The 26,712-nt window shown below is 43.7% G+C and overlaps 1 protein-coding gene across 4 annotated transcripts; it reads left to right on the plus strand.

Annotated features, from left to right (window-relative positions):
- Nucleotides 1–1,551: 1,551 nt before the first annotated feature.
- DHDDS (dehydrodolichyl diphosphate synthase subunit) lies at nt 1,552–26,354 on the plus strand. 4 transcript variants are annotated; one of them, XM_028512103.2, is made up of 9 exons: nt 1,552–1,654; nt 2,141–2,237; nt 4,109–4,225; nt 7,070–7,212; nt 9,534–9,650; nt 10,423–10,524; nt 18,553–18,667; nt 21,018–21,125; nt 24,222–26,354. In XM_028512103.2, exons 2-9 carry the CDS (start codon nt 2,175–2,177, stop codon nt 24,459–24,461), a joined length of 1,005 nt encoding a protein of 334 aa, XP_028367904.1. In that variant the 5' UTR covers nt 1,552–1,654; nt 2,141–2,174; the 3' UTR covers nt 24,462–26,354. The 4 variants fall into 4 exon arrangements, with proteins under 4 accessions (XP_028367904.1, XP_028367905.1, XP_028367902.1 ...); XM_028512104.2 differs by having other exon boundaries at nt 24,225–26,354; XM_028512101.2 differs by having other exon boundaries at nt 1,572–1,654; nt 2,061–2,237.
- The last annotated feature ends 358 nt before the right edge of the window (nt 26,355–26,712 follow it).

Here is a 26,712-nt window from a genome sequence, read left to right on the forward strand (position 1 = left end):
CCTAAAGGAAGAATTTTAAAAGAAGAAAAACTTGCGTAGAGGTATACCATCTATTACAGAAAGTGCACAGAAGCATTAGCAGGACAAGGGTAAGAAGTTTCATACATCCACTCCAGGGACTTTGTACCAAATGTCTTCAAGCTGACCATGGAAGCCAGCTAGGCTGAAGCTTGCTTCCCAGATGCAAAGCAGGAAGGATGGAAAGGACTTCGTGCGTGGGTTATTCACTGCCAGGGCATTGAAAACGCCTGGTAAAAGTACTCCTTTCATCAGAACGAGTGAATGACTGTGGACTGGGGGTTACTAGCACAGTATCTCTTTCCTTGGTGAGACTAAGGTTCTTTGAAAATTGCAAAGGTTTCTTTTTGCTGTTTTTTTTTTTATTTTTTTTTAAGATTTTATTTATTTATTTTTAGAGAGGGAAGGGAGGGAGGGAGGGAGAGAGAGAGAGAGAGATAGAGAGAGAGTGAGTCATCAATGTGCGGTTGCTGGGGGTTATGGCCTGCAACCTAGGAATGTACCCTGGCTGGGAATCAAACCTGGGACACTTTGGTTCCCAGCCCGCGCTCAATCCACTGAGCTACGCCAGCCGGGGCTTCTTTTTGCTGTTTTCTAAATTTTGAGGAAATTGAACTCCAAATTTTTTTTAAGTTTTTTGGTATCATTCTTCTTGCCCCATTAAAGATTTTATTTTTTAGAGGGGAAGAGAGGGAGAGAAACATCAATGTGTTGTTGCCTCTCCTGCGCCCCCTACTAGGGACCTGGCCCGCAAACCAGGCATGTGCCCTAGACTCAGAATCAAACCAGTGACTGGTTCACAAGCTGGCACACAACCCACTAAACCACACCAACCAGGGCTGAAACTCAAATTTGTTAGTGCTTCAAATTCCTGTAACAGTTTTCTGCCAAGGTTTGGTAAGGAGCTAATGCCCTTACCAGGGTAAGTTGATGGCCTGCCTGTTATTTAATATTAGAAGTCATTCTTGGAGTAGAGCTCTTTCTAGCTTCAAAGGTTTTCCTTTGGGTAGGTCCTGAAAATCTGCAAATCCTGAAATCTCACTGCCTTACATAAGCACAAATGGGTTGCTATCAAGTGCTTTGTGCGATTAACTAGGGCTAGGAACGTACCAAAATATTAAATGCACTAAGACCTGTACAAGGGCTCTAAAGCCCAGGTCTGCGGCCTTCCCAAGAGCAGGATGCTGCCTTAGGCCATTTGCAGCAGACCTAAAACGCCACCAGCAGCTGAAACGCCCTTCCGTTTTTGACGTTATCCCTGAATTCTTGCCCTGCAGCATAGCCCGCTCAAGGCTTTCCAATCCTCGGGTTTAATGACCTCCACTCCTCCAGGAGGCCTCGGCCCCGCCTTCCCCACGACTTGCCTACCAGCCAGGCGCCCACCCCTCGGTCACGTGAGCGCACTTCCCTCCCGGACCCCGGGAGCAAGAATTGCGGTCAGGCACCCTCTTGCGCCTCTTCCGAGTCTTCCACCTCGGGTCAGGGCCACGCCCATTAAGGGCCCGGGAGGAGCGTGTCCGGGCGCCGAAGAATGACGCAATCTCCAAGCGCCACGTCATGGGAAAGCGTCCGTCCCAAGCAGCAGTTGCACGGAGGCGGCAGCTTTTCTGTTCAATCGGTCAACGAGAGGAGAGAGGTGACTGGATGGGGAGACAACCCTGGGAATGACAGAGGGGACAATGGGACAGACAAGTGAGGAGATAAATAATTGGGAGACCACTGAGGTAGGAGGTAACGGAGGTGACAACTGAAGGACTCAGTAACTGGGAGCTCAGAGAGTGGGAAACGGCCTGGGGAGAGATGGAGAAGGAAGGATCGGGGTGTAGGCAGTATGAGATGGCTGGAAGCAGACTTAGAGGTTCAGAAAAAGCCAATGCAGATACGGGAGAAAAGGGGATAAGAGCAAGGTCCATCAAGCCAGGGGAGCCAGGGAAAGGCCTCAGCCCCAAAGGTCCCATTGGCTTATATATAAACTCTGGGTGGTGGGAGATTGGAGGTTTAGACTAGTGTCTTTGATTTCTAATGCTGGCTACTCTCCACAGCCTAGGTGAATCCCTTACAAGTCAGCTGTAGCTGTTTGCAAGCCCTGGTGACTTCTGATTCTCTTTATTGTTTATCCAAGATCGCTCAGCTTATCTTCCACTTGGGCAAGAACTATGTCATGGATCAAGGAAGGACAGTTGTCGCTGTGGGAGCGGTTCTGTGCCAACATCATAAAGGTGAGCTCACAGCACCAGTTGACCTTGTCAGTTGGGTAATCTTGTATCAAAACCTGTTATTCAAATTGAGTAATCCACCATGGTGAGTGGAATTTAGCAGTGCAAGGTAACTTCCACGTTTTATATTCCTGCGAGATTATTGTCCCAACTCTCACATTTTCAGGAAGCCAGGACCTCCTAATATCATTGAGCAGCATAAGACTGTTAGGTCTTCCTTATGGAGAACTGAAATTTATTTCCCTGAAATATTGAGGTATTATTCCTAGTGCTGTCCTCTGGAGTTAAATTAATTAATTGATCTCCCTTCAGTGTGGTAAAGCATAATGGCTGAGTTTGGGCTTTGGGGACAAACATGAACAGAAGTCCTGTTCTCTCATTTACTAACCATGTGACTTTGCGTAGCTTTTTGAGGATTGAAAGAAACATACATAGAAAGCATTTAGCTTAGTGTCTAGGAGTTGAGTTTTTTTCTTTCCCAAACTATAAGAGAAAGTTTATTTAGGAAGTCACAGAGATAGAAGAAGTGAGCGGTAGAAAAAATGGGCTCAGGAAACAAGTTACAGAGGCAAGTTACAGAGGCAAAAGCACCCTTGGAGCTTCGGAGAGAGAAGAATAAAGGTAACACGCCTGGGGGGATGACGAGGGGGACGGGAAAGCGATGGGGGAATTAAGACCTTCTCTAGCAGTTCTTAATTACTACTATTACTGGGGTTGTCTTTAGCCATTTGAAGACTACAGTCACTCTATTTTCTGTACTCTCCCTTGCTTTCCCAAATCTCCACTCAGCTTTTTCTCTAAGATTCACGACAGTGTTCTATCCTCTGCATGTGATAGGTTTGAGATTGAAGCCAGTGAACTTGGGTTTGTTTTTCAGCCACAGTCTGTCAAGTGGTGGGTAGCAGTGCCTCTATGGGTCAGTAAGCCTTATACCCTCTCACACACTAACACAAATGCCAAGGTTACTCATGCAGGCCAAGATATGGGAATATCTCCTCAGGCAACTGCTGCAGTCATGTGTTGTGAAGAACAAGCTACATGACTTCTTTGGAATTTTTTTTTAAAGGCTGCACATGGAAACAAAAGTAGAAAATGATGAACAGGTGCGGGGGAAGCAGTCTGTGAAGAGCCCCTCCAGTGAGGAAAGTAGGCCATGGAGTGAAGTTTTGCTGTGGTTGACAACAAAAGGCTGCTTTAGGCCAGATGACAAGTTTTGTTTGGCCCCCATAATGTCTTTTGTTTGCTTTGAATGGCTTCTGGCATTTACATTTTTATTAAAAAAATCCTGATATATGGCATCTCTTGTAAAATAACAAGATCCAGCAAGGGTAGGCCCCACTTCTGTGTGTCAGCGATCAGATATTGCTGAAGAGTGGATGCCTCTCATATGTGGAGGATGCTCTCTCCATCCCCCACACTGTCATTTTCCTTCCTGGACCTTCCAGTTGGACACTAATGAAACCAAAGTGCTGGTTAATGACATATGGTTAAAAATAGTCTCTGATCACACACAGACCTTAGTTCAGACCCCCCACTTTGCCTCTTAGCTATGTGACTTCTGCTAGTCACTTTCCCTCTCAGCCTCAGTTTTTTCACCTATAAAATGAAGATAATACTATATACTTTATAGATTTGTATGATACTAAGGTGAGGTATAAAAAAAACTAGAAGAGTGCTTGACATGAATAAGTGCTTAATAAACATATAAATAAAGTTACTTAGTACTCAGTTATAAAACTAAAAGCACAAAATACCCAATTCCCTTCCTTGGGGCTTTTATCAACTAGCTGAAGCCTGTCAGCTTGGGGTGTAATGTCTCCCTTTATCTTTGGAGAGTATGTGATGTGTTCATCTTTTGTCTTCTTACTTCACAGGCAGGCCCAATACCCAAACACATTGCATTTATAATGGATGGGAACCGTCGCTATGCTAAGAAGTGCCAGGTGGAGCGGCAGGAGGGCCACTCGCAGGGCTTCAACAAACTGGCTGAGGTGGGTGTGGGTGGCAGAACCCAAGGTGAACTGTCCATGGAAAATTGGATGGTAGCTAGAAAGCCTGAGTTTGCTATGGTTTGAGAGTTTTTTATAGCTGTTTTTTTTTTAATTAATCCTCATCCAAGGATATGCTTATTGATTTTTAAAAAGTGAGGAAAAGAGAAAGAGAAATACCAGTGTGAGAGAGAAATATTGATCGGTTGCCTCCTGTACACACCCCAACTGGGGATTGAACCTGCAACCTACATGTGCACCCTTGACTGAGAATCAAACTTGCAAACTTTTGGTGTACGGGACAGTGCTCCAACCAACTAAGCCACCTGGCTGGGGCTATTGCTGTTTACTTTATTGCTTGCTTGCTAGCTATAGGTCTTAAAAATTAAATCATCTAGTGATTCATTACAAAATATTAGAAATAAAAACAAAATTGCCTCCTCTTACCACCTTTAACCAGTCAACAGTTAAATTTTTTCTGTGCCCCATCCCAACCTTGTAACATGTTCTAACATGACTTAATGGATGGGAACCGTCGCTATAAAATTTTACATCTGTAGCTTCAATTACCTTATTTTTACTTGACATTTTGTCAAGTATTTTTCTAGATTGATATATAGCCTGTCTGACTATATGTTTTAATGACTAGAACATTTTATCATCATAAAGATTTGATATAATTTGTTTAGCTGCTCCACTGTTATTAGACATTATAGAGTCTAAGAAGTGACATTCCTGGAGTAAAGGGAAGGTGGCTACCCTTACTGTTTTGGCTGAGTCTGAGGGTTTGTCAGGACACAAGTCTTTCAGTGCTTAAACTGGGAAAAGTGCCATACACACAGAGACATCACTCTAAGCAAAGGTCATAAACATTTTATGAGGATTTTTTTTTTTGCTTTTTTTGTTTTACAGTTTAAAGTGAAAGAGTTTATTAAGGAAGCAGTGAGACAGAGAGTGGGCTCTTCCACAGATGGAGCAGCCGAATATTTTATGGTTTTTCATGTATATTGCAGACTGGAAAACATTAAGTCTAACAGTAGGAATGGAATACCTAGGGCAATCCTTGTAAAACTATTTATTTATTTATTTATTATTTAAATTTTTTTATTTATTTTGGGGGGAGAGAGATAAACATTGGTTTGTTGTTCTACTTAATGTGTTTATTGGTTGATCCTTGCAAGTGTCCTGACTGGAGATTGAACCCACAACCTTGGTGTATCAGGACGACACCCTAATCAACGGGGCTACCCGGCTGGGGCTGAATCTAACTTTAAGAAGAATAGAACTGTGTGGCCTGTGGGTTTCTGGCATGAGAGCATGGCCTGATGCTAGAGTGGGGATATTTTTTACCTTGAGCAAGTGGTTGTTGGGTTCTCTTTAATACTACGTGGAGGTCTTTGGATTTGTTGGCCCCGGCTCCTCTTTTGTGACTAACGTAGAGGCAGTTTTGCCTGGTGCTGAGGAACTTAAGCTCTGGAGTCACTCAGGACTCACTGAAACCCCTGCTGTGCCACTTCCTGGATCTGTGACCTGCAGTCAGTTACTTAGCTTCCCTTTGTCTTACCCTGGTTTCTTCATCTGTAAAAGAGAGATCGCAATAATCTCTATCTCCGGAGATTATGTGAGAATTAAACAAAATGGCCCGATGAAAAGCATGTGGCACAGGACCTGGCATAAAGAAAGTGCTCAAAAAATTGAAGGTATGGCCCTGGCTGCTGTGGCTCAGTGGAATGAGCACCAGCCTGCGATCCAAAGGATCATTGGTTTGATCCCCAGCTGGGGCACATGCTTGGGTTGCAGACCAGGTCCCTGGTTGGGGGCGTGCGAGAGGCAACTGATTGATGTTTCTCTCTCTCCTTTCCCCCTCTCTCTAAAAATAAATAAATAAGCAAAATATATATATTTTTAAATTGAAGCTGTGTTATTGGCATCTGTTTTGACTGAGGTCAGTGGTGGGTTCCAACTCATGTGTGCCAGCCAGTAGTTCCCTGTAAGGTCTGTAGCCTTGAGCCTATTCAAGTGTGAGGTTTTCACTGACAGTTTTCCTAAAGTGGCAATGAATTGGTTTGTATGTATATCTGTGAAGGGATTAGTGTTAAGACAGGAACCCGGGGGGTTAAAGGTAAGGGGCAGAAGACATTCAAATAACTGAAGAAACGAAGCTGAAGGGCTATCGCTATAGATTAGTTTTTGTCATTCTGGAACTTCATAGTATGGATTCATTGTAGACTTTTGACACATTTCTTCAACTCTCTTAGCCTCAGTTTTATTATAAAGTAGGTACGGAACAATAATGCCAGTCTCAAGAAGTTGTTTGAAGAATCCGTTGCAATAGCGTGTGTGAACACCCTCTACAGGCTCAAATGCTGCACAGCTGTACAATTATTGATTTCATTCTTATAACCCATCAACCTCTCAGTCTACCAGAATAATAAAGTTATGCTGTGAGTGATAATGCCTTGTGTTTATATATTGTTCTTTAGCCACTTTGTGAGGGATGGATTGTGATCTCTTTTTATCGATAAAGAGACAGGCCTAGAGAGGTTAAATGATTTGCCTTTGGTCACATAAAGGGTGCATGATGGAATCAAGGACCAGAACCTGGTTTTGTACTCTCTCAGTGAAGAGCTCTTTCTGGTAGATCACAGTGGCATCAGCATAGTAGTACTCCTTAAGTTCTCATTTTTCAGTTTCTCAAGTGGTGGTTCTGTACATATTTGGTTCATTATTCTGACAGAAGCACTGGTGTTATCCTAGCTTTACCAGCACTGAGTCAGGGCTGAGGCATCTCTTATTTCCCTTCCCACTCTCCGTTGTACCCAAGTCTCTTGTTTTTTCCCTTCTCAGACTCTGCGCTGGTGCTTGAACCTGGGCATCCGAGAGGTGACGGTGTATGCGTTCAGCATTGAGAACTTCAAACGCTCTAAGAGTGAAGTAGATGGGCTAATGGATTTGGCCCGGCAGAAATTCAGCCGCTTGCTGGAAGAACAGTAAGATGCTGTCAGAAGGGGAGACTGTATTCTTTCAGCACTTGCAGCCTTACCCTAACCCTCAACTCTCTTACCTGAGGCTTATTTGAGGAATTTTGTATCCTTTTAATGTTAGTCAGATCTCTACAGTGGCAAATATGACAAGCTAGCTTTGTTGTTGCTATTGTTGTTTCCAAAGGGGGCATTTATCTGAGAATATAGAGGTATTTCACAGAAGTCAAGGATACGTACAAAAAACCTCAAGCAAAACTGAAACCAGGATGGAGATCCATTAGAACCTCTTGTTCTACTTCCTTCTCTCTGCGGGCCTGCTTTCCCTGCCTCATGAGAACAGCCCAGAATGAACTAAATCTGCGCATTAGCCACCTTAGATCAGATGTACACACCAGGACCAATAAACTGCGGCCAGGAGAGTAGAGTGAGAGAAACACTGAAAAAGTCTTTTTCTGCTCTGCAGTCACCCCTAAAAAGTTACCGTATTCTCCTGCATGTTTTTTTGGAAGGGATGGGATGATGCACAAGAGGCCTTTATGGAGAAGAGTCAGTACCACTGTTAGCTGTTGTTAAGTTTGGGCTTAACTTAGGGAGTAGAGCCAGAAGGGGACACAGAAGAGAAATGATAGAATTTGTTTGCCTTAAAGTATGGAACCCTGTCCAACCAGACTGCCCAAAAGTCTTCATTACAATAATTCTCTGCCCAGCTCCTCCCCACACCAGGACCAGGATGGTGAGAGAACAGAAAACCTAGAGCTGCAGTGGAACTAGGCCAAGAACAATTGTGTCTTTTCTGTGCCTGTGTGGGCCAGTGTGGTGGAGAGGTAGCCAGGCTTCTGGCGAGGCTCTGGACCACAGACAGTCCTCCCAGTGTTTGGGTCGGCAGAGTCCCTGTGGCTCAGAGTTCACATTCATGGGTCTGGGGATGGAGACAAGGGGGCATATTCCATGTGTGCAAATTCTTCTGTACTTCACACCAATCTTACCTTTGTAAAGTACTTAAGTAGTTTGTGCCAGGGTCTGAACCTAACATGTATGCTCATTTAATATTCACATTATCCTGTGAGAAAGATATTATCATCCCAATTGCAGAGAGGAGAAAAGTCAAACAAACAAACAAACAAACAAGCAAAAATTGAAAAGTTTAGTTGTGTATCCGGAGACACACAGCTGTTGTACCAGACAGGCAGAGTCAAGACAGACAGGATCTTTCTGACTCCATCTCTGAGCTGTTATCTGCTAGTCTGCACTCTGAGAGTCAGGAGGCCGTCTAACAGTTCCTGACAGACCAAATGCTTGGCAGTAGAGGTGCTATTGGGATAGCTGTAATCAGTAGGTAGTAGAAAAAGACAGCCTTAGGTTATGAAGTCCTAGACAGAGCAGAAGAAATAAAGAAACCCTGGTGGTGGTTTTCCAACAATGTGCTGTAGAACCCCAGAGTTCTAGGCGTCAGGGTGCAAAGAACCCAGAGGAAGTGGGGTATAGGGTGCTGGTTTGCATATATCTATTGTATATATTGGGCTTCTGTTTATGATGATTTGAAGAAAGAGTACTTAGTCTAAAAGAAGGTTGGAAAAGCACTGGCCTAGTTCACTTTCATCAGTTGGGAAGCTAAACCCTAGTGAAAAGAAAAAGGCTCACCCATGGTCACACAGCAAGCTAGTGGCAGAGCTAGATTGGGAACCCAGGGCTCCAGGCTCCTCACTAGGACTTTTGAAGCCATTTCTACTTTATAGACCTCTCTCAAGTCATGCTCCTGATGCCTGAGAATAAGCACATTTGCATACTTTTTCTCATTCAACACAAACCAATGCAGCGAGTGTGGCGGATGGTAACCCTAGTCTACAGTGTGAGGGAAACTTGGGCTCAGGGAGGCTGTGGTTATGCAAAGTCAGCTAGTAAGTGGTGGCATTAGGACCTGAATATAGGTATTCTTATTCACATGCTGTCAATGGGAAAAACACAGCATGGAGTATGTAAAATGCAACTTGCTGATAGGAACACATGAGGTGGTGTCATGTGTAGTAATGAGTTTGGATTTTGAGCTCAGACTTGGATTTCAGTCTTGACATAGCACTTAATGTCTGTTTGATCTTGGACAATCCCAGCCTGACTAAGCTATCCGAGCCTCAGTTTCCCACTGTAGAATGGGGAATGTGGTGAACTCCTTTCAGAATTGTTGAGGGGTACAGTGAAATAATACAGGTAGAACAGTGCCTGACACAGGAACGCACTCAAACACTGATAACTGAGTATTATCTGAGCACCCTGCTCTCTCCAGCTCGGCAGGTGCTATGTCCCAACCCTGCCTCCTTTTCCCCAACCAGGGAGAAACTGCAGAAGCATGGGGTATGTATCCGGGTCCTGGGTGATCTGTACTTGTTGCCCTTGGATCTCCAGGAGCTGATTGCACAAGCTGTGCAGGCCACCAAGAACTACAACCAGTAAGTGTTCAGATTTCCCCTCGGGGACCTGTGTCGGCCTTTGATTCCCTGCTAGTTTTAGGGAGACATTCTTGCTCTGTATTTGATACAGAGGCAATGGGGGGGGGGGTGGTTTTGGATGCTTAGAGACCTCCTCCTCCATCTTCAGGGCAGACCAGAGATGGTTCTGCAGTGCCATGTTATATGTGTGTATACCCAACACATACAGCTTCTCATCTTCCTTCTTCATTTCATGTACCTCACCACCCCCCATCAAAGGATGGGGTGGGAATGCAACAGGCCTTACCCCTGCCTCTGAAGACAGTTCCTTCGAGAAACTCTTTTTCTGTCCCATTTCTTTAACCACGGTTCAGATGAACGTGGGATGCAATGCAGGTGCAGAGAACAGAGTTCAATAATCCAAACTCCATTTTGTGTGGCTTTGGAATACTGTGTATGTTTGGCAATGGATTCATTTTGCATCAGATTTCCTCTCTGTTCTCCTTTGTGCTAAAATCACAATGGATTCCTTTCCTCTGAAAGCTGGTTGGTAGTAGAAGGGGAGAGGGTTGGAAGGGTAATAAGGGTCATTTAGTACTTATTACAAAACTAGTAACATGGTTATTCCAAGAAAACTTGGGAAATGCAAAAAATTCAAAATCTGACTTTTCAGGCTGTCTGTGGTTAACATTTGTTGTGTGTTTTCTTCCAGGGAAGGGGTGCTCTGGAATCAGTGGTTCCAATCCTTAGTCCGTGTCCTTCTTTGGTAAATTCTTCTGTTCTTCCTTCTCAGGTGTTTCCTGAATGTCTGTTTTGCATATACGTCCCGTCACGAGATCAGCAATGCTGTGAGAGAGATGGCCTGGGGAGTGGAGCAGGGCCTGCTGGATCCCAGGTATCCCTGGTTGTTTAGCATGGTAACTGATAGGGAAAACAGACATGCACCAAACCATGAAATCTCTAAGCCATGTTCTTGGGTCAGAAGTCAAATCAGGCATGCATGTGGAAACTTCAGGATGGGGAATCCCCCACATTTAAGAGCTTAGGATTGGCTTATTATAACCTTCTTTTGAATTTCTCTGTGTTCACTGCACATGAAGAAGCCCCAGAAAAATGATGTAACAGGTAGCAACTCTGTAGTTTTCAATAAAAATGATACCCTTCTGGCCCAAGAATGTTTTTCAGGCCCTGACTTGTGTGACTCAGTGGGTTGGACATCCTACCGCAAACCAAAAGGTCACCATTTTGATTCCTAGTCAGGGCACATGCCTGGGTTATAGGCCAGGTCCCTGGTTGGGTGCATGTGAGAGGCACCCAGTCGATGTTTCTCTCCCTCTGTTTTTCCCTCCCTTCCTTTCTCTCAAGATTTTATTTATTTTTAGAGAGGGAAGCGGGGGGAGAGAGAGGGAGGGAGGGAGAGAGGGAGAGAGAAACATGAATGTGCAGTTGCTGGGGCCATGGCCTGCAACCCTGGCATGTGCCCTGGCTGGGAATCGAACCTGCGATGCTTTGATTCACAGCCCACGCTCAATCCACTGAGCTACGCCAGCCAGGGCTAATATTCTTTTTTTTAAATGCCCTCTTTTGTGCCTTGGCTGGCATAACTCAGTGGATTAAGCGTGGGCTGCAAACCAAAGCATCGCAGGTTCGATTGCCAGCCAGGGCACATGCCAGGGTTGCAGGCCATGGCCCCAGCAACTGCACATTCATGTTTCTCTCTCTCTCTCCCTCTCCCTCTCTTCCCTCTCTAAAAATAAATAAATAAATCTTTAAAAAATATTTTTTCAGAAATGCAGTTTGTTTGGGGTATAATCCTTTAGGTCTCCTATGTCACAGTTTTATGTAAGATTCGGTTATTTTTCAAAATGAAAATTATTTATCTTTAGCAACATAATGGAATCCTAATTATTGGAGCTAGAAGAGATTTTAGAAGCCTTCTGTCTACTTAGTTCCTGTCATATTATTATTGTTGTAACCTTTGGTAATAATACTGGTAAACTAATGAAAGCAATAATAAAGTAATAGTAGTAAAAATAACCCAGGCAATCTGTTATGTTTTGTATTTTATTAAGTCATTAATCTTATGTGTGAGAGTCTTTTCTCCATTTCATAGATGAGAACATTGAGCTCAGCGTTGAAGTTACTTTCTCAAGGTCATTCTGCTAGCCAGAGCTGGAACTTGTATCTAAAGTTGTCTGATTCCAGAGTTCTTGTCCTTCACCTCTGTTATATAGGATCTTAGGAGCCAGGGATTTTTGTGATTCCCTTCTCAGGTATAATTTGATTTACCTGGGAGATGAAATTAAAAATCAAGAAGTTGCTTGGTGAGAATGGAATTAGATAAGGAAAGGAGACAATTTTAAGGCTATTTTATGAATCCCTCTCTTTTCCAACAGCTAGGTGATCTTTCCATGTCACATAGTTTATTCATTCAGTCAATTATTTATTCATTCAACAAATATCTTTTAAGTGCCAGCTAAAGGCCAGGCACATTGCCCTACACAGAGGATAGAGGGGTAAGAATAAAAATATATATTTCCTGCCCTTGTGGAGTTCTGGTAAGGGAAACAGGTATTAATCAAGATTATACAAGTTAGCATAATGTTATAATGGTGATAAATTCTATAAAGGCATTTGTAATAAAAGAAATAGATCTGGTAGGGAGGGCACCCCCAAGGAGATGATGAGTGATCTAAGAAGGAAGAATAAGCAGTAACTGGGGAAAGAGGCAGTAGTGTGAGCAGCTTACTGGTTGCAGAAAGACTGTTGGAAGGCTCTTATGATCATTCACGTACAAAATACCTGGAAGGGAGTTTGGATTGTGGTGGTGGTGGAATAGATCGAAGAGACTACCTCGAGAGCTACAAGAGAAAAGGATGTGTTAAGGGGTTTTGACTTACAAAACAGTGGATGATGGTGCCCTTCACTGTGGATCCTTTAGAAAGGATCCAGTTTGAGGATCCTTAAGGTCAGGGGTTTGATGTGGGATATGCTATGGATATTGAACATAGATGTCAGGTCAACAGTCGAGAGGAGACCATCTGTGTAGGTGGTACTGAAGCAAAGAGAGGGTATGAGGAAGCCAAGGAGAGGCTACAAAGAGATGAAGAGACAGCCTAGGATGGGGTTCTGAGAAACTTTTTTTAAGGTTTTATTTATTTTCAGAGAGGGGGGAAGAGAAGGAGAAAGAGGGGGAGAAAAACATCAGTGTGCAAGAGAAACATCCAATTGGTTGCCTCTTGGACTGGCCCTCAACCCTGGCCTGTGCCCTGACTGGAAATTGAGCCAATGACCTTTTGGTTCACAGGCCTGCACTCAATGCAATGAGCCACACCAGCCAGGGCTTGAGAAACTCTAAAGTTGCACTGTCTGAGTCGAGGAGAATGAGCCTCAAGGAAAAAAGAATGAACAACCAGAAAGGTATGAGGAAAATGAGGCAATCAGTATTACAGAAGCCAAGAAAACAGAAAATTTGCTGTTGTGGGTCAGGAGGGGCCTGGGCACTGATGGGAACAACACTGTCAAATGCTGTAAGGAGGTAAATTAGGATGTGGATTGAAATTAGCTATCGGGAGGAAAAACTGAGATAGTGAGTTGGCAGGGTGGGGACCAGGCAGGAAGATGAAATAATGTAAGTAGATGAAGGCTGTGTAAGTAGAAACAAGTTATTGGTAACTTTTCTAATTCTTGGCTTCGGGGTAATTTCATAATTGTTCATTACAATATTGTGCTTTATAATGAATGTTTCATACAGTCTTTTGGTATGAATGAAATAATACAGCTGATCCTTGAACAATGTGGGGGTTAGGGGCATCTGCCGCCCACATAGTTGAAAATCCATACATAACTACAGTCGGCACTGCAGCCTTGGGTTCCTAACCATGGGTTGAAAATACAGTTGACCCTTGCACAACATGGGCTTGAACCGTGCAGGTCTACTTATATGTGGAATCCATCAACTGTATATTAAAAATAATAAGGGATATATAAAAAATAGTAAGGGACAAATGTTTATGCTAGAAGGAAAGCTATTTAGCAAGCAGATGTAATGTGCATTCATGCCTAGGACTAGAACTCTGATCTTGACTCCTGCCTAGTTCAGCATACTTTATACTCATACCATATCCCAGTAACCACTGATTATCTTTTTAAAAAGATAGAACAAAAAGTTTATTTAGAATGTAGTCGAAGTGAGCCAGCTGGGCTGTGTAGGCTCAGGAAACAAGTTGCAGAGGCAAGAAAGGGCCCTTGGAACTTAGAAGAGAGAAGGGCAAAGGTAATGTGCCTGGGGCCGGGGGAGAAGACAGGGGAGGGTAAGGCCTGGGAGAGCTCCTGAAAGGAGAGCACAGACCTTTATCTTTCTGCGCCATGTCCAGCTCGTTTTCCCGGATCCATTTTCTCTGCCCTGCACGGCTTAGTAACTTGCCTGTGCGGGGTTAGTCATGCAGACAGGGTTGGGCTGGGCTGGGTCACCAGCATGAGGAGGCTGATGTCTCCACCCACAAGCTCTGGAAACTTGGTGTTCTGCTCAGACTGGGCTAATCAGGTCCTGAGGCTGTGCTCTTCACATTATTCAAATTTAGACAAATCTGCATTTATAACCGTCAATTTAAAAGAGTCAATGATTTGATTACAATTAGGCTCTACTCTTCCAATAGCTGTAATTTTTGTATTCTCTCATTACCACCATCCAAATCCTCACTTTCCTTTCTTCCAGATATATTTTTTTGAGTCTGGAATTATAGGAAAGGGATTAGGTTTAGTAATGATATATAGGATAGTTAATAAACTCTTTTTCACTGAGTTATCTTGAGCAGGACACTTGACCCCCCTGTAGACCTCTGTCTTCCTCTTAAAATAAGTGTGTTAATAATACTAATAATTGTTAACATTTACTGAGCATTGCTCTTTGCCAGACATCTGCCAAGTACTCCACATGTTATTTCAGTCACTCCTTAAAGGCTATGAGTTAGACTGCTTCTATCCCCATTTTAAAGATGAGAATATTGAGACACAGGGAAGTTAAGTAACTTATTCAAGTTCACATAGTTGGCAAAGGTTGGGGCCAGGATTTCAGCCTGGCTCCAGAAGCTTGCTCTCGTACTCACTATGGTATACTGAGTGCCATAGAGGGTGGTTGAAATGAACAGAAACAGTATAAAAATCAAAGTTATTAATATTTATTGGATCTTATGAGGCAGGCACTAAGCTAAGTGTTTATCATTTAATACACGTGTTCTCATTTAATTTTCATATAAGGTAGTGACTATTATCTGCTCCATTTTATAAGATCTGTTAACTAATGTTTTAATAAGGTTATTTGACCTACCCAAAGTAACAATGTATGCTAGTAACAACATGGAACAGCCTGGACTCCACCTCAGGTCTATTTGCCTCCAAAGCCTGCTTTTCACCATCTTCTTTATAAATTAAATGCTAGAGAAATGTACTGGGTTGTTATAACAGGGCACATTTCCATGTATCCTTTGTATCTTCTAGAAAGGGTCTACCTTTCCAGAACATACTGGGAACACACTAACACATTCTTATTCTTCCTTTTTCCCGATGCTAGGCCGTTCACTGTCTTGTTAATATTCACTGCTACCAGGCCTCCCTTCCAGAGGCTATTGCCATATTTCCATTACAGGTTTTAAACTGATTTTATTTGAGATTGGGCATTTCCTGAAACACATAATTTATTAGGAAAGAGCCATTATCTTGATGATTACATGTGCTCATATTCTTCCAGAAGATGTTCTACTTTAAAAAATTGTGATAACACCTGGCTGGTGTGGCTCAGTGGATTGAGTGCATACCTGTGAACCAAAGGGCCGAGCTGGTTCAGTTCCCAGTCGGGGCACATGCCTGGGTTGCGGGCCAGGTCCCCAGTGAAGGGGCGCATGAGAGGCAACCACACATTGGTGGTTTCTCTCCCTTTTCCTTCCCTTCCTTCCCCTCTCTCTAAAAATAAATAAAATCTTTTAAAAATTGTGATAACATACATATAACATACATTTTACTATTTTAACAATGGTTTTTAAATTCTTTTAAATTGATTTTTAGCAAGAGAAGGAAGAAAGAGAGAGATGGAAACATAGTTTGTTGTTCCACTTATTTATGCATTCATTGGCTGATTCTTGTATGTGCCCTGACCAGGGATAAAACCCACAACCCTTGATCCATTGGGATGACACTCTAACCAGCTAAGCTACCCAGCCAGGGCATAGTTTAACAATTTTTAAGCATACAGTTAAGTGGCATAAAGTATATTCAGTGTTGTATAATCATCACAACTATTTCCAGCACAATTTCATTATCCCAAACAGAAATACTCTTGACAAAATCAGTGATAACCATAATTGGGAGTTCAGCCAGAGTCATCTTTTTACATACAAGTCCAATTATGACAAATATAGCAGAAGAAATCACATTGTGAACAGTTTATAACCTGAACCATGCTTGTCGACTTAATGTTGTAATATGAATGCTCTTCCATGTCCTATGTATTTTTTTTTAAGATTTTTAATTTATTTTTAGAGAGAGGGGAAGGAAGGGAGAAAGAGAGGGAGAGAAACATCGATGTGAGAGAAACATCTCTAGGTTGCCTCTCACCCCAGCCACAGACCAAACCCACAACCTAGGCATGTGCCCTGACTGGGAATTGAACCAGCGACCTTTTGCTTTGTGGGATGACAACCAATCAGCTGAGCCACACTGGTCAGGGCTCCATGTGTCCTATATTTTTAATTTGTTCATATTATTTTTAATAGCTGCAGAATATATCTTGCTTTAATTTACTTAAGCATTCAGCTATTTGTTGGTTGTGCAGGTTGTTTCCAGTTTTTCATTATTATAAATAATGCTAAAATTAAATCTATGGACTTAACTCTTGTCTACCTTTTGGATTGTTTCCTCAAGATCTGGGTCTGGATGTGTTCATTTCACCTTATTCTTGCCAAGATTTTTAAAAATATAAGCTATTCTAATTTTATAGGTAAAACTGGTCTTTTACTTCTATTTAACAGACATTATTTCTTAAAAGTCTTTATGCAGACAGCTAAGGCTGTTTAGTGGTGGATTTTTGTTGGCCAAAGCGCAGATGTCCTGTTTTCACTTTGTCAGCTTTATCTTCCCCCACTTCGAGTTACCATTGTTTTGATAAGGATTCTGCTTACTGCCTGGCACATTTGAAACTCAAAGAGGTAAAGTGGGTATCCAGAGTCACACAGCAAAGTGGTGGGACTGGAAGTAATGTTTATTCTTTCTTTATAGAGCACTTTATAGTTCCCAAGGTTACTCAAATCTGTAGCTTATTCAGTTTGACCCTCACAATAATCTATAATAGGATAAATGTATCCATTTCAAAGACAAGAGAGCTGAGAAATGATGTTGATTTTACAGAGTCTCACATTTTTTTAAAGATTTTATTTATTTATTTTTAGAAAGAGAGGAAAGGAGGGGGAAAAAAGAGGGAGAGAAACATCAATATGTGAGAGACATATCAATCGGTTGCCTTTTGCATGCCCTCAACTGGGGACCTGGCCCGTAACCCAGGCGTGTGCCCTGACTGGGAATTGAACCGGTGACTCTGGTTTGCAGGCCAGTAGCCAATCCACTGAGCCACACCAGCCAGGAGAGTCTCACATTTCTTAATTAGAGAATTAAGACCATGTTGCCAAGACAGACTGTCAGATTATCAGGGAAATCTGAACCAGAGCCCTTCTGATTGCCTGGTCATAAGTGAATATTGTTTCCCTTGCGATGGTACAGAAAATAAAGCTCCCTGTGTGGTTTGCACAAAAAAAATGACTGAGAGATGGAGTAACTTAACCAAAGGCACACAGCTAGTAAGTATATAGAATCTTGTTTTGAACACTCAGCCTAGATCTCTCTGCTATATTCCCAGAGCAGTGTTTCTACCAAGAAATTTTATCTTCTAGAGATGCAAATTTTGCCTTCACAAGATGCAAGTCTTGGAGATTTCAAATTCTACCTCTAGGTACTTGGAAGGGAAGGTAAACAGTGTTCTTGGAACCAATAGACACCAGGCTTGCAAATATTCTCTTTCCAGGGACACAAAATTTTACTTAAGATAAATAATGCCAGTCCCCATTCTCCTTTATTCCATTTTCCTTGTAAGTGTCTGGGAAAGTAGCTCTAATTAAACACAAGAGGCCTGGTCATTTTGCTGTTTTGTTTTTTTGTTTTGTTTTTCAAATCCTAAGTAATGGGGATTTTTTGCAGTGTTTCAAGGTTCATATGACTTAAATTTAAGGTTTAAAAATTTTTTCACAATAAATTCAAGTAACAACAAAGGTACATAAAGTAAAGAGACATATCTTTCCTTCCTTATCCAACCTTCCAAAGGTAATTACTGTTGATAGTATGGTATGTGCCTTTATAGACTTTGTTCTTTGTTTATGTATACATATATTCACGTGTGTATTTGAGTGTATTTTCCACACTGTAATTTTTCTAAAACTTACTTTTCTCATTTAATGTTAGGTTTATACATCTTTCCAATCAATGCATTTAGATTTCTCTGTATTAAAAATAGTCACAGAGTATTTCATCAAATTGTAGGGTCATAAGGTATAGGCATTGTAAAAAATGATGTTTTACATGAAGGACAATACAGTCTAGTGGGTCTGTCTGGTTTTAGGCCTGTGGCTATTTAGACTTTTGGCCAACTAGTCATCTTCTCTGAGCCTGTTTCCTTGTCTGTAAAATGAGGACAGAAATACCTTGTGTAGTGGAGAGGATTAAAAACATTAATTACTTTATCAGACGTTGTTTGAGGGCCTTCTGTGTATCAGGTAGTATTTACTCATATATTTGATGGTATTCTATAATCTGGGAAGCCTTATGTAAGGAATAATCTAAAAAGAGATGTGTGCTTATCTTTGTCTCTTCCCCACCTTAGTGATGTCTCCGAGTCTCTGCTTGATAAGTGCCTCTATACCTACCACTCTCCTAACCCGGACATCTTGATACGGACTTCCGGGGAGGTGAGGCTCAGCGACTTCCTGCTCTGGCAAGTAAGTAGTTTTGAACTACTGTTCTGTTTTGTGTCAGCTGAAAACTGCTATTGCACCCACAGAGGGGCTCATCCTCACTCCCAGTTATGCTGGCACCAGAGAACCTTGTGGGGGAAGGGACCAAAAATCTAGAGAAGTGTCTCTGGGCTGTGCCTGGTAACATTTGCTGTCCCTGTCTCATTTCTCCCTGCCTATGTGAACCTGTCTGGTTCTTGCTCTCTAAAGTTCCTAGAGGAAAAAAAAGATCAAGGATATCTGTCTGTGTTGAAAATGTCTCCTGTGCCCTTGTTCAAGGAACTGGACTTCTGACTTTTGTTCCTGAGTATAATCTGCTCTGGTGACCTGCCAGGTACCCCAGCCCCTCTTGGCTAGAACCTTGCTTCTCAGTTGCTAGTCTCTGTCCTTCAGAATAAAGGGTTGCATCGATATAAGCACAGTCCACAAGGGATATAAACACAATGCAAACTCTTTCTTAGTGGCCATTGTCTCTCAGCTCAGTTCCCGCAGTGTAGTGGTCCCCCCAAAAGCTTCTAGTCAAATAAGTTCGTCTTTGCTTGAAAGTCACCTGTTGACCTGGCCCCTGGGTACACACAACAGGGGCAAGTCTTTGTTCAAGGAGAGGTTGGAGGGAAAGATTCAGCTTGGAAGCAATTCACATGATAAAGTTCTAGAAATTCTAATGGACCATAGTCTTAAAAGTAAACTAACAAGATTTAGCTAGTGAAAATACTTTCAGTATATGGCTATATTGAAAGAAGTATAATGTGCATCTTACGGTTCTGCTGGTCATATCACATCTGGAAAGTTTATTTCTGGGCACTGAGTGTTAAGAAACTACTACATGGTAAACTAGAGGACTTAACAGAAGAGGCCAACCTGGATGGCAAGAAATCTGGAACTCACGTCTTATAAGAAATTAGTAAAGGATAGTGGTCTGGAAAAGGGAAGCATAGTGACTGTTTTTTTCCCCTGGGCAATATATTGAGCTCCTCTTTTGTCCTGGGAAAATTGCAATGACTGAGTCAGAAATAATCCCTACTATCTTCAAATGTATAGCTTGTTTGCAAAGTCAAAGTGAACAAGTCATTACAACCTTGGAAACAGATAACAGGCGGCTCTAATCTAGCCTTCATTTGAAAGATTGTCACTTTGAGGACGAAACAAACTTAATCCAGAGAAAAGACCTGAGAGCATGGTAGAAGTTCCAGAGAAGGTGACATTGCTTTAGCATGACAAGCTATCCAGCAACAAGAGTTATCCTCCTTGAGGCACTGAATCCCTCCCTTGCCCCTAAAGGTATCCAGCAGTGGCTGTCAAGAATGTTCCAAAGGGAATCTCACATCATTGGCTATTATTATTATTTATATCGAAACCACATTTATTAAAGCCGGGGACAGTGAAACAAAGGAAGGGTTTAGGGTAGAAGAAGCAACAGGGGAGAGCCCAGGCAGTGCTCTGCTTTGGCTCCCTAGAAAAGTTATAGGAAAGCAGTGAGCCACAGTAGGGTTGCTGTCAGCTCACTGGGAAGTCAAAGAAGAGGAGGCTTTGGAGACAGTTCAGGGCTGAGCCCAGGACGAGCTGCCACTGCCTGTTGCTCCCCTGGCTGCAGGTCTCATGGGGACCGTAAGAGTTTAGGAGGGAAAACTAAAGATGCACACTTGAGAGGGAAGAAGGGTGTGGGTATGCTTTAAAGAGAGCCCACAAGTGGTTATTATTAAAGTCCACCCAGCTCTGTGCTCTGACTGCTTTATGTATATTAACTTGTTTAATTTTCACAGTACTTTAAAAACTAGGTATTTTTATTTCCCAGTTTTACAGTTGAGGAAACTGAGGCCCAAAGAGATTAAGTAGCTTGTCTCAAGTTAAATAGATGGTGAATAGGGGAATTCAAAGCCAAGCAGTCTAGCCCCAGAGTCCATGCTCTTAACCACTGTCAGACATTCTGCTACTTAAAAATAACAATGGCAGCTACCATTTGTTCATTGCTGACTTTTATCAGACAGTGTGTCTCCCAGATGACCTCTAAGGGCCAAGAGCCAATAACATAATCCAGATGTTATTACATAGCCCTAAATCTGGCTCTTAGAAAAATCCTGGTGGAAATGTTGGTCTAGTCTTGTTTTAGTTTTGCCTTGCTGCAGGCAGGTGATCTCACTCCCTCAGAAGACCCCGCCCCATATTAGTCAGTGAATCAGGGCTGGTGGCAGCAACTACAGCTCAGGATGCCTGTGTGATCTCATCTGTGGGCTTCTGGGTCCTGCTCAGCCTGCTCCTTCTTTGGAACCCTGCCCAGGGATGTTTCCAGCAACATGTTACTAAACTAAACTCTCTTCCTCCTGCCCTTTCCCAGACCTCCCACTCCTGCCTGGTGTTCCAGCCCATTCTGTGGCCAGAATACATGTTTTGGAACCTCTGTGAAGCCATCCTGCAATTCCAGATGAACTATAGCATGCTTCAGGTTAGTTCCAAGTGAACCATAACATTCATCAGGTGTGGTTCTAGATGAACCATAACATTCATCAGGTGTGGCTCTAGATGAACCATAGCATGCTTCAGGGCTGGCCTCACTGGATGGGATGAAAGAAAAGGTGAGCATTGATTAACCACCTACTATATATATACCAGACACTTGCTAATAAGCATGTTAATACTAATAGTAGCTATTACTGACTGTATATTTACCATGTGTCAGGCACTGTGAATATTTTATATGCACTATCTCATTTAATGTTCCCAAGAACCCAATGAGGTAGGTATTATTAGACCCACTTGTGCAAATGAAAAAAAATTATTTAATTAAGGACACAACTAGAATAGAAAGAACTGGGATTCAAGTTACAAGTCTCTAATCTTTTTACCATGGAAATTCAGGAAAGGATTCTCAGAGAGGTTGACCATTATTCTCTGAAGGTATCAACATTGAGCACCAGATCTTAAAGTTTCATTAAGAGGCAGAGTCACCTGCATCTGATTAGGATTCATAATAATGATGGGTGGGTGTGTGTGTGTGTGTGTGTGTGTGTGTGACAGTGGCAGCTTATATTGAGGGTCTGCTAAAGAACTTCAGTGTTTTCATGTAAGTTTTCTTGCTTAACCCTTCTCAAGAAGTCACCTTAGTGGAGACACCAAGGGAACTTCAACCCACTGTGTGACTGAGGCCAGGTCCCTTCCTGCCTCCTGCCTCAAGTGTCCTTGTCTAAAGTGAGGAGGCTAGAGCAGATGGTGTTTAGGATTCTCCCCTCACTCCATCATCCTAACAGTGAGTTGCCAATTCCTGGCAAATAGGGGCCAGGCTCTGCCTTGTCTGTAGCCTTCTTGCCTGGCACTTCTGGAAGAAGCCTTAGCTTCACGGAGTGACTTTAACTAGCTCTGTATTTCCCCCGTGTGGCCCCCATCCTTTCTGTCTGGCCAGAATATAGCCTATTTAGCCATACCCACAAATGGTGCTCATAAAAGAATAGTGAACCCATTGAGGTAGATACTGTTATCCCCATTTTGCAAATTAAGAATTAGGCTTGGACTGAAGCATTTAAGATCCTACTGCTGGTGTATGTCATCAATTTGGCTAAAATAAACTCTTATTTAAAAAAAGAAAAAAGAATTAGGATTAGACAGGTAAGAGTTCTTTGGACAGGAACTTCTAGACCCCTTGTGCTGCAGGAGGAATCACACTGGCCTGATCAAGCTCTTCAATCAATTTCATGTATCTTTGCCCATTATTCCCACTACCTGATATTCCCCCCGTTTCCATACACACTCCACCTTTATGCAATTTCTTCCCATTGGTGAAAGCCCAGCTCAAATGTTGCCTGTCCATGAGGTTTCACTGCTCCTTGACCCTCATAACCATATTTTTCTCTCCTCTAGGCTGCATGGCTATTTCTCTTGCCTCCATGATGACACTTATCACATTCTACCTTATATGATGGGACTCTGTATAGAGATCTGTGTCCTAATCAGCCTTTAAACATGAGAGTTGCTTAGACTATATCCTGAACATCTCTATATCCCCCAGTAAGGTCCTGTACATAGGACTCGGGGTTCCTCCTGACCGAGGCAACTTCTTAAGCCCATTTAAGTCTTCATAGCTCCATGTATAAGCTCATTATCATAACAAAAGAGTACCCTTGAATGCCTAGAGGGGGAATATTCCAGAATTTTCATTTATTCAGTGAGTCTTTATTGCTGAGAGACCTTAGCAAATCAATTTCTTATTCTCAGCCTCCATGTCTATCTCCTACAGGAAGTACCTTCCCAGCTCTGTTGCAAGGGTCAAGTGCTTGTGCACTTGGAAGGTTTTCCTTCAAGGATAAACAGAGTCATCCAGGCATTTACAGGCTGAGTAGGACAGAGACACGTACACAAATGCTGTAATATAAGGTGCAATTATGTGGTAAGGATCATCAGGGTATAGGATGCCAAGTCCACAGCAAAGCAGTCTCTCACACATGGAGTGGGTTTGGCAGGAGGAGCTCTGGTGCAGTGGCTCTGCCGCCAGTTAGAGTGGGAGGGGCAAGGTGCATCATTGAGGAAGAGCAGGGCCTTGGTTCTGCTCCAAAGGGATTTCCTCTCCCCACAAGCATCCTCCCTACCCTCCTGGGATCACATGGTCAGTCAGTTGAGTATACAGGGCACCCCAAGTGCCAGAGGAGAAGCCATAGTCTCTGCCCTGTAGGAGTTTATGATTTGTTTGGAGACACATACAGGGTATAAGAAGTGCTGCCAGGGAGTATGATTACCTACCTGGCATCAGAGCTAGTTCCAGGAGCTCTGGCGGGGTTCAATGGAGCCTTCAAGGTCTTATTTTCCAACTGAAAAAGTGGACTTAGGACTAGGGACATTAATACTAGCCTACTAGGCAGAAAGTAGTAAAGTGGCTTGAGTGCTAAACCTGCTTCTTACAGTTTTCACAGAGGGGTATTTGCTGGAAGAGTTAGGCTGGTACCCATAAGGCAGGCAAGACTGGAGCCCAACTCTGAAAAACAGCTTAAAGAGTTGAGAGGATGGCACCCTTAGGGTGACCTGGAAAACCAAAAGAAATGACGCCACAGATGTGTACCAGGCAGGAAATAGAACCTTCCTTGCAGCACGAAATAGACAGTAGTAACTTACAAAATTGCTGTCTGTTTGAGAGTCTGCTAATATGCTAAAGAGGGTTTTACATATACAGTATTATCTCTAATCCTTAAAACCACTCTTCAAAGTAGGCACAACCCCCACTTTACAGATGAAGAAATGAGGTTAGGAGAGGATTTATCCAAAGCCATAAAGCTAGTTGGAGGAACCAGAAGTCAAATTCATATTTGCTGGTTCCCTTCTAAGTGCAAACCTGAGAATTTCAAGAAAGACAGATGCTTCCAGACAAGACAAACCAAGATAGACTCAAAACTTCCACTGCCTTCCCTTTACAACCTAGGCACCAAACCTTTCCAAATCTGGTACAAACACCCTACTGTTCCACTTAACCTGGCCCGCCCGGTACCCTGCCCCCTACTTCCTCCATCCCAGTTCCAACCACACCCAGTGATCATCCCCAATCCCCACTTTTCTTTAGCAGAAGGCCCGAGACATGTATGCAGAGGAGCGGAAGAGACAGCAGCTGGAGAGGGACCAGGCTGCAGTGACAGAGCAGCTGCTGCGAGAGGGGCTCCAGGCCAGTGGGGACGCCCAGCTCCGACGGACACTCTTGCACAAACTCTCAGCCAGACGGGAAGAGAGAGTCCAAGGCTTCCTGCAGGCCTTGGAACTTAAGCGGGCTGACTGGTTGGCACGTCTGGGCACTGCATCAGCCTGAGTGAGGCTGGCCTCCTACTACTTTGCCCTGCCCTCTACCTCCAGGGCCCCACTTCTCTTTCTTTTCTTGAAGGGTACCTCTCTCCTGATGATGAATTGTGTTCCCTTTGCTTGCAGGGGGAGTCCCAGAGGCCAGTTTATGCTGTCCGTAGATACCTTTGGTTTGCCTGGGACAATGGCCCCTTTGGGAAGATTGAGGTTGAAAGTCTCCCACAAGTACACTAAACGCAGCTCTGGTCACCAATAGGTTTGGAGAGCAGGGAGCCCCAGCTCTTCTGCTGCCTCTCCTTTCCCCTTTGTCATCTCTACCTGTGCTTCCAGATGCACTTTTTTTTTTCACCAGCACACCCTTCAGTACAATTGTAGGGAAGAAGTCTCCCCAAAACCCTCACCGTTTACCCATCCATCTTAGCCTTCCATGTGACTTTCACAAAAGATTTGGCTCCACCTCCAATCTGCTGGTAAATAACTAATAGGCAGCCAGCATCATTTGGGCAAGGAAGGAGAGGGAGAGACAGAAAATTTGCCCATCTGCTGATCCTCCCCCCTTCTGCTCTCCACCTGGGATTTGCTATTGAATCTGTACCCCCTCCCACCATGCAGTGCTGATTGCTCACTGAAAGGCTCAGCGCCCCCAGCGGTGCAGAAGCCAGGCGGGTGATTACAATCCAATTACATATTGTCGACTCAGCCCACACAAGCTTTCATCCTCCTCTTGCAGGGCATGGGGCCAGGCTCCACTCCCCAGTGAGACAGGCCCCCTCTATGGCTCCAGGGTAACAGGAGGGCCTATAGGCCCTGGTGAATCTAGTCCAGCACATGCCTCTTTCCCTGAAACACATCAGGACCAAGAACACAGAAAGAAGCACTTTCTAACTGACTGCCTCCCACCTCCTCAGTCTTTGAGGCTTCTCCCAGCTTTTTGACCTGGTCCCTTAAGTAGGCCCTGAGATAATTTATTCCCAGCACGTCAGAGTGTCAGCTTGTGAGGGCCAGGGCTGCCCAGCAGGAAAAAGAGGGTCCAGTCAAGGGCTGTGTCCTTTCCCTTACCTCTCCCTGCCAGGCCTCACTGCAGAGCTGCTGAGAGGATTAGTGCCTTGGAAGAGTTATCTGCCTGAGCAACTCTGCTTCAGGTGTCCCAGAGCAGCAAACACCAGCCAGTAATACCAACCAATGGCTACTCTAGTTTTTCCATTTTACTTTCTGAAAACTGTTTCCCCAGCACCTCCCTCTAAGGGAGGGGTGGGGTCTTGCGAGCAGACCCGAGCATGCTCTAGTCTCCTCCCCACCTTCCTGCCTAGCTAGTTACCTGGCACAAGAAAATCAGGCTTAAATGCCAGACACTGCGATTGAGCAGCAGATCAATGCACCCTTTGGCAAGTCCCCCACACACACCTGGCACAGAGTTCCCAGGGAGCAGGTGCTGTACATTTTCCAGCTTTACAATGGAATTGTTGACAGCCTTAATTAGGAAGGCATGAATTATGAGACTATAATGCAGAGCCCTACAATTAAGAAGGCAGTGAGGGGCCGGAGGCAGCAAACGGAATCTGCTCTGTGAGTATGACCGAGCCTTGTCTCCGTTCTGGGTTTCCCTTGATATGACTGGGGTAGAGCAGAGGAGTTATTAAGGGGGCCGGTATCTCTCTTTGGCCTGAGGTCCTCTATTCTCGGGAAGGTGCGCTGGGTGGGCTGGGGAGAGGCTGCCCCAGGCGCACTGTGGAGGTGAAAAAGAAGAGGCTGAGGGGCCTCTGCTGCCCAGGAGCAGGGGCTGCAAGTAGTTGATTTGAACTCAGTGTGGTTTTCTACAGGTATAATTTGTACCAACCAGCTTCAACCCTTGCCTCAATAAACTAGATGGACCTATTTAACTGTCCTCCCACCTGTGAGCCAAGCCCCCACTTGAGGATATTTATCGCGTTCTCCTGGGTGTCAAATAGAAACTTAAGAACTCTTAGATATAAAACTTGTTTACTAACAGTGCGGCGGAAGAACAGCTTGTTTTGCTGCTGCAATTGTCTACCTCCTTCAGATGCACCTGGCTATCTCCAGGATCCCTAGCTTTGGGGCGTGTGGGGTGGGAAGAGCCAATGGAAGGGCCCTTTTGCCATCACAACACCTGTTTCTCTACTTGTTTCCTAATTCCTGGACGCTTTCCTCCACCTTCCTTTCCCTCGCGCATGTAAAAGGAAGCCAGCCTGCCAGTGTGGAAGGAGAGATTTCGCCAGCTGCGTTTGCAGCGCCCAGGCTTG

The sequence above is a fragment of the Phyllostomus discolor genome, chromosome 5 (genome assembly GCF_004126475.2).
Source record: "Phyllostomus discolor isolate MPI-MPIP mPhyDis1 chromosome 5, mPhyDis1.pri.v3, whole genome shotgun sequence".
NCBI lineage: Eukaryota > Metazoa > Chordata > Mammalia > Chiroptera > Phyllostomidae > Phyllostomus > Phyllostomus discolor.

Bases quoted from the DNA above. Each gene is read 5' to 3' on its own strand.
- DHDDS (XM_028512103.2), top strand. From the start codon at position 2,175: ATGTCATGGATCAAGGAAGGACAGTTGTCGCTGTGGGAGCGGTTCTGT. The intron at 10,525-18,552 runs GTATCCCTGGTT...TCCCCACCTTAG, and splicing joins CAGGGCCTGCTGGATCCCAG to TGATGTCTCCGAGTCTCTGC. The intron at 18,668-21,017 runs GTAAGTAGTTTT...GCCCTTTCCCAG, and splicing joins GCGACTTCCTGCTCTGGCAA to ACCTCCCACTCCTGCCTGGT.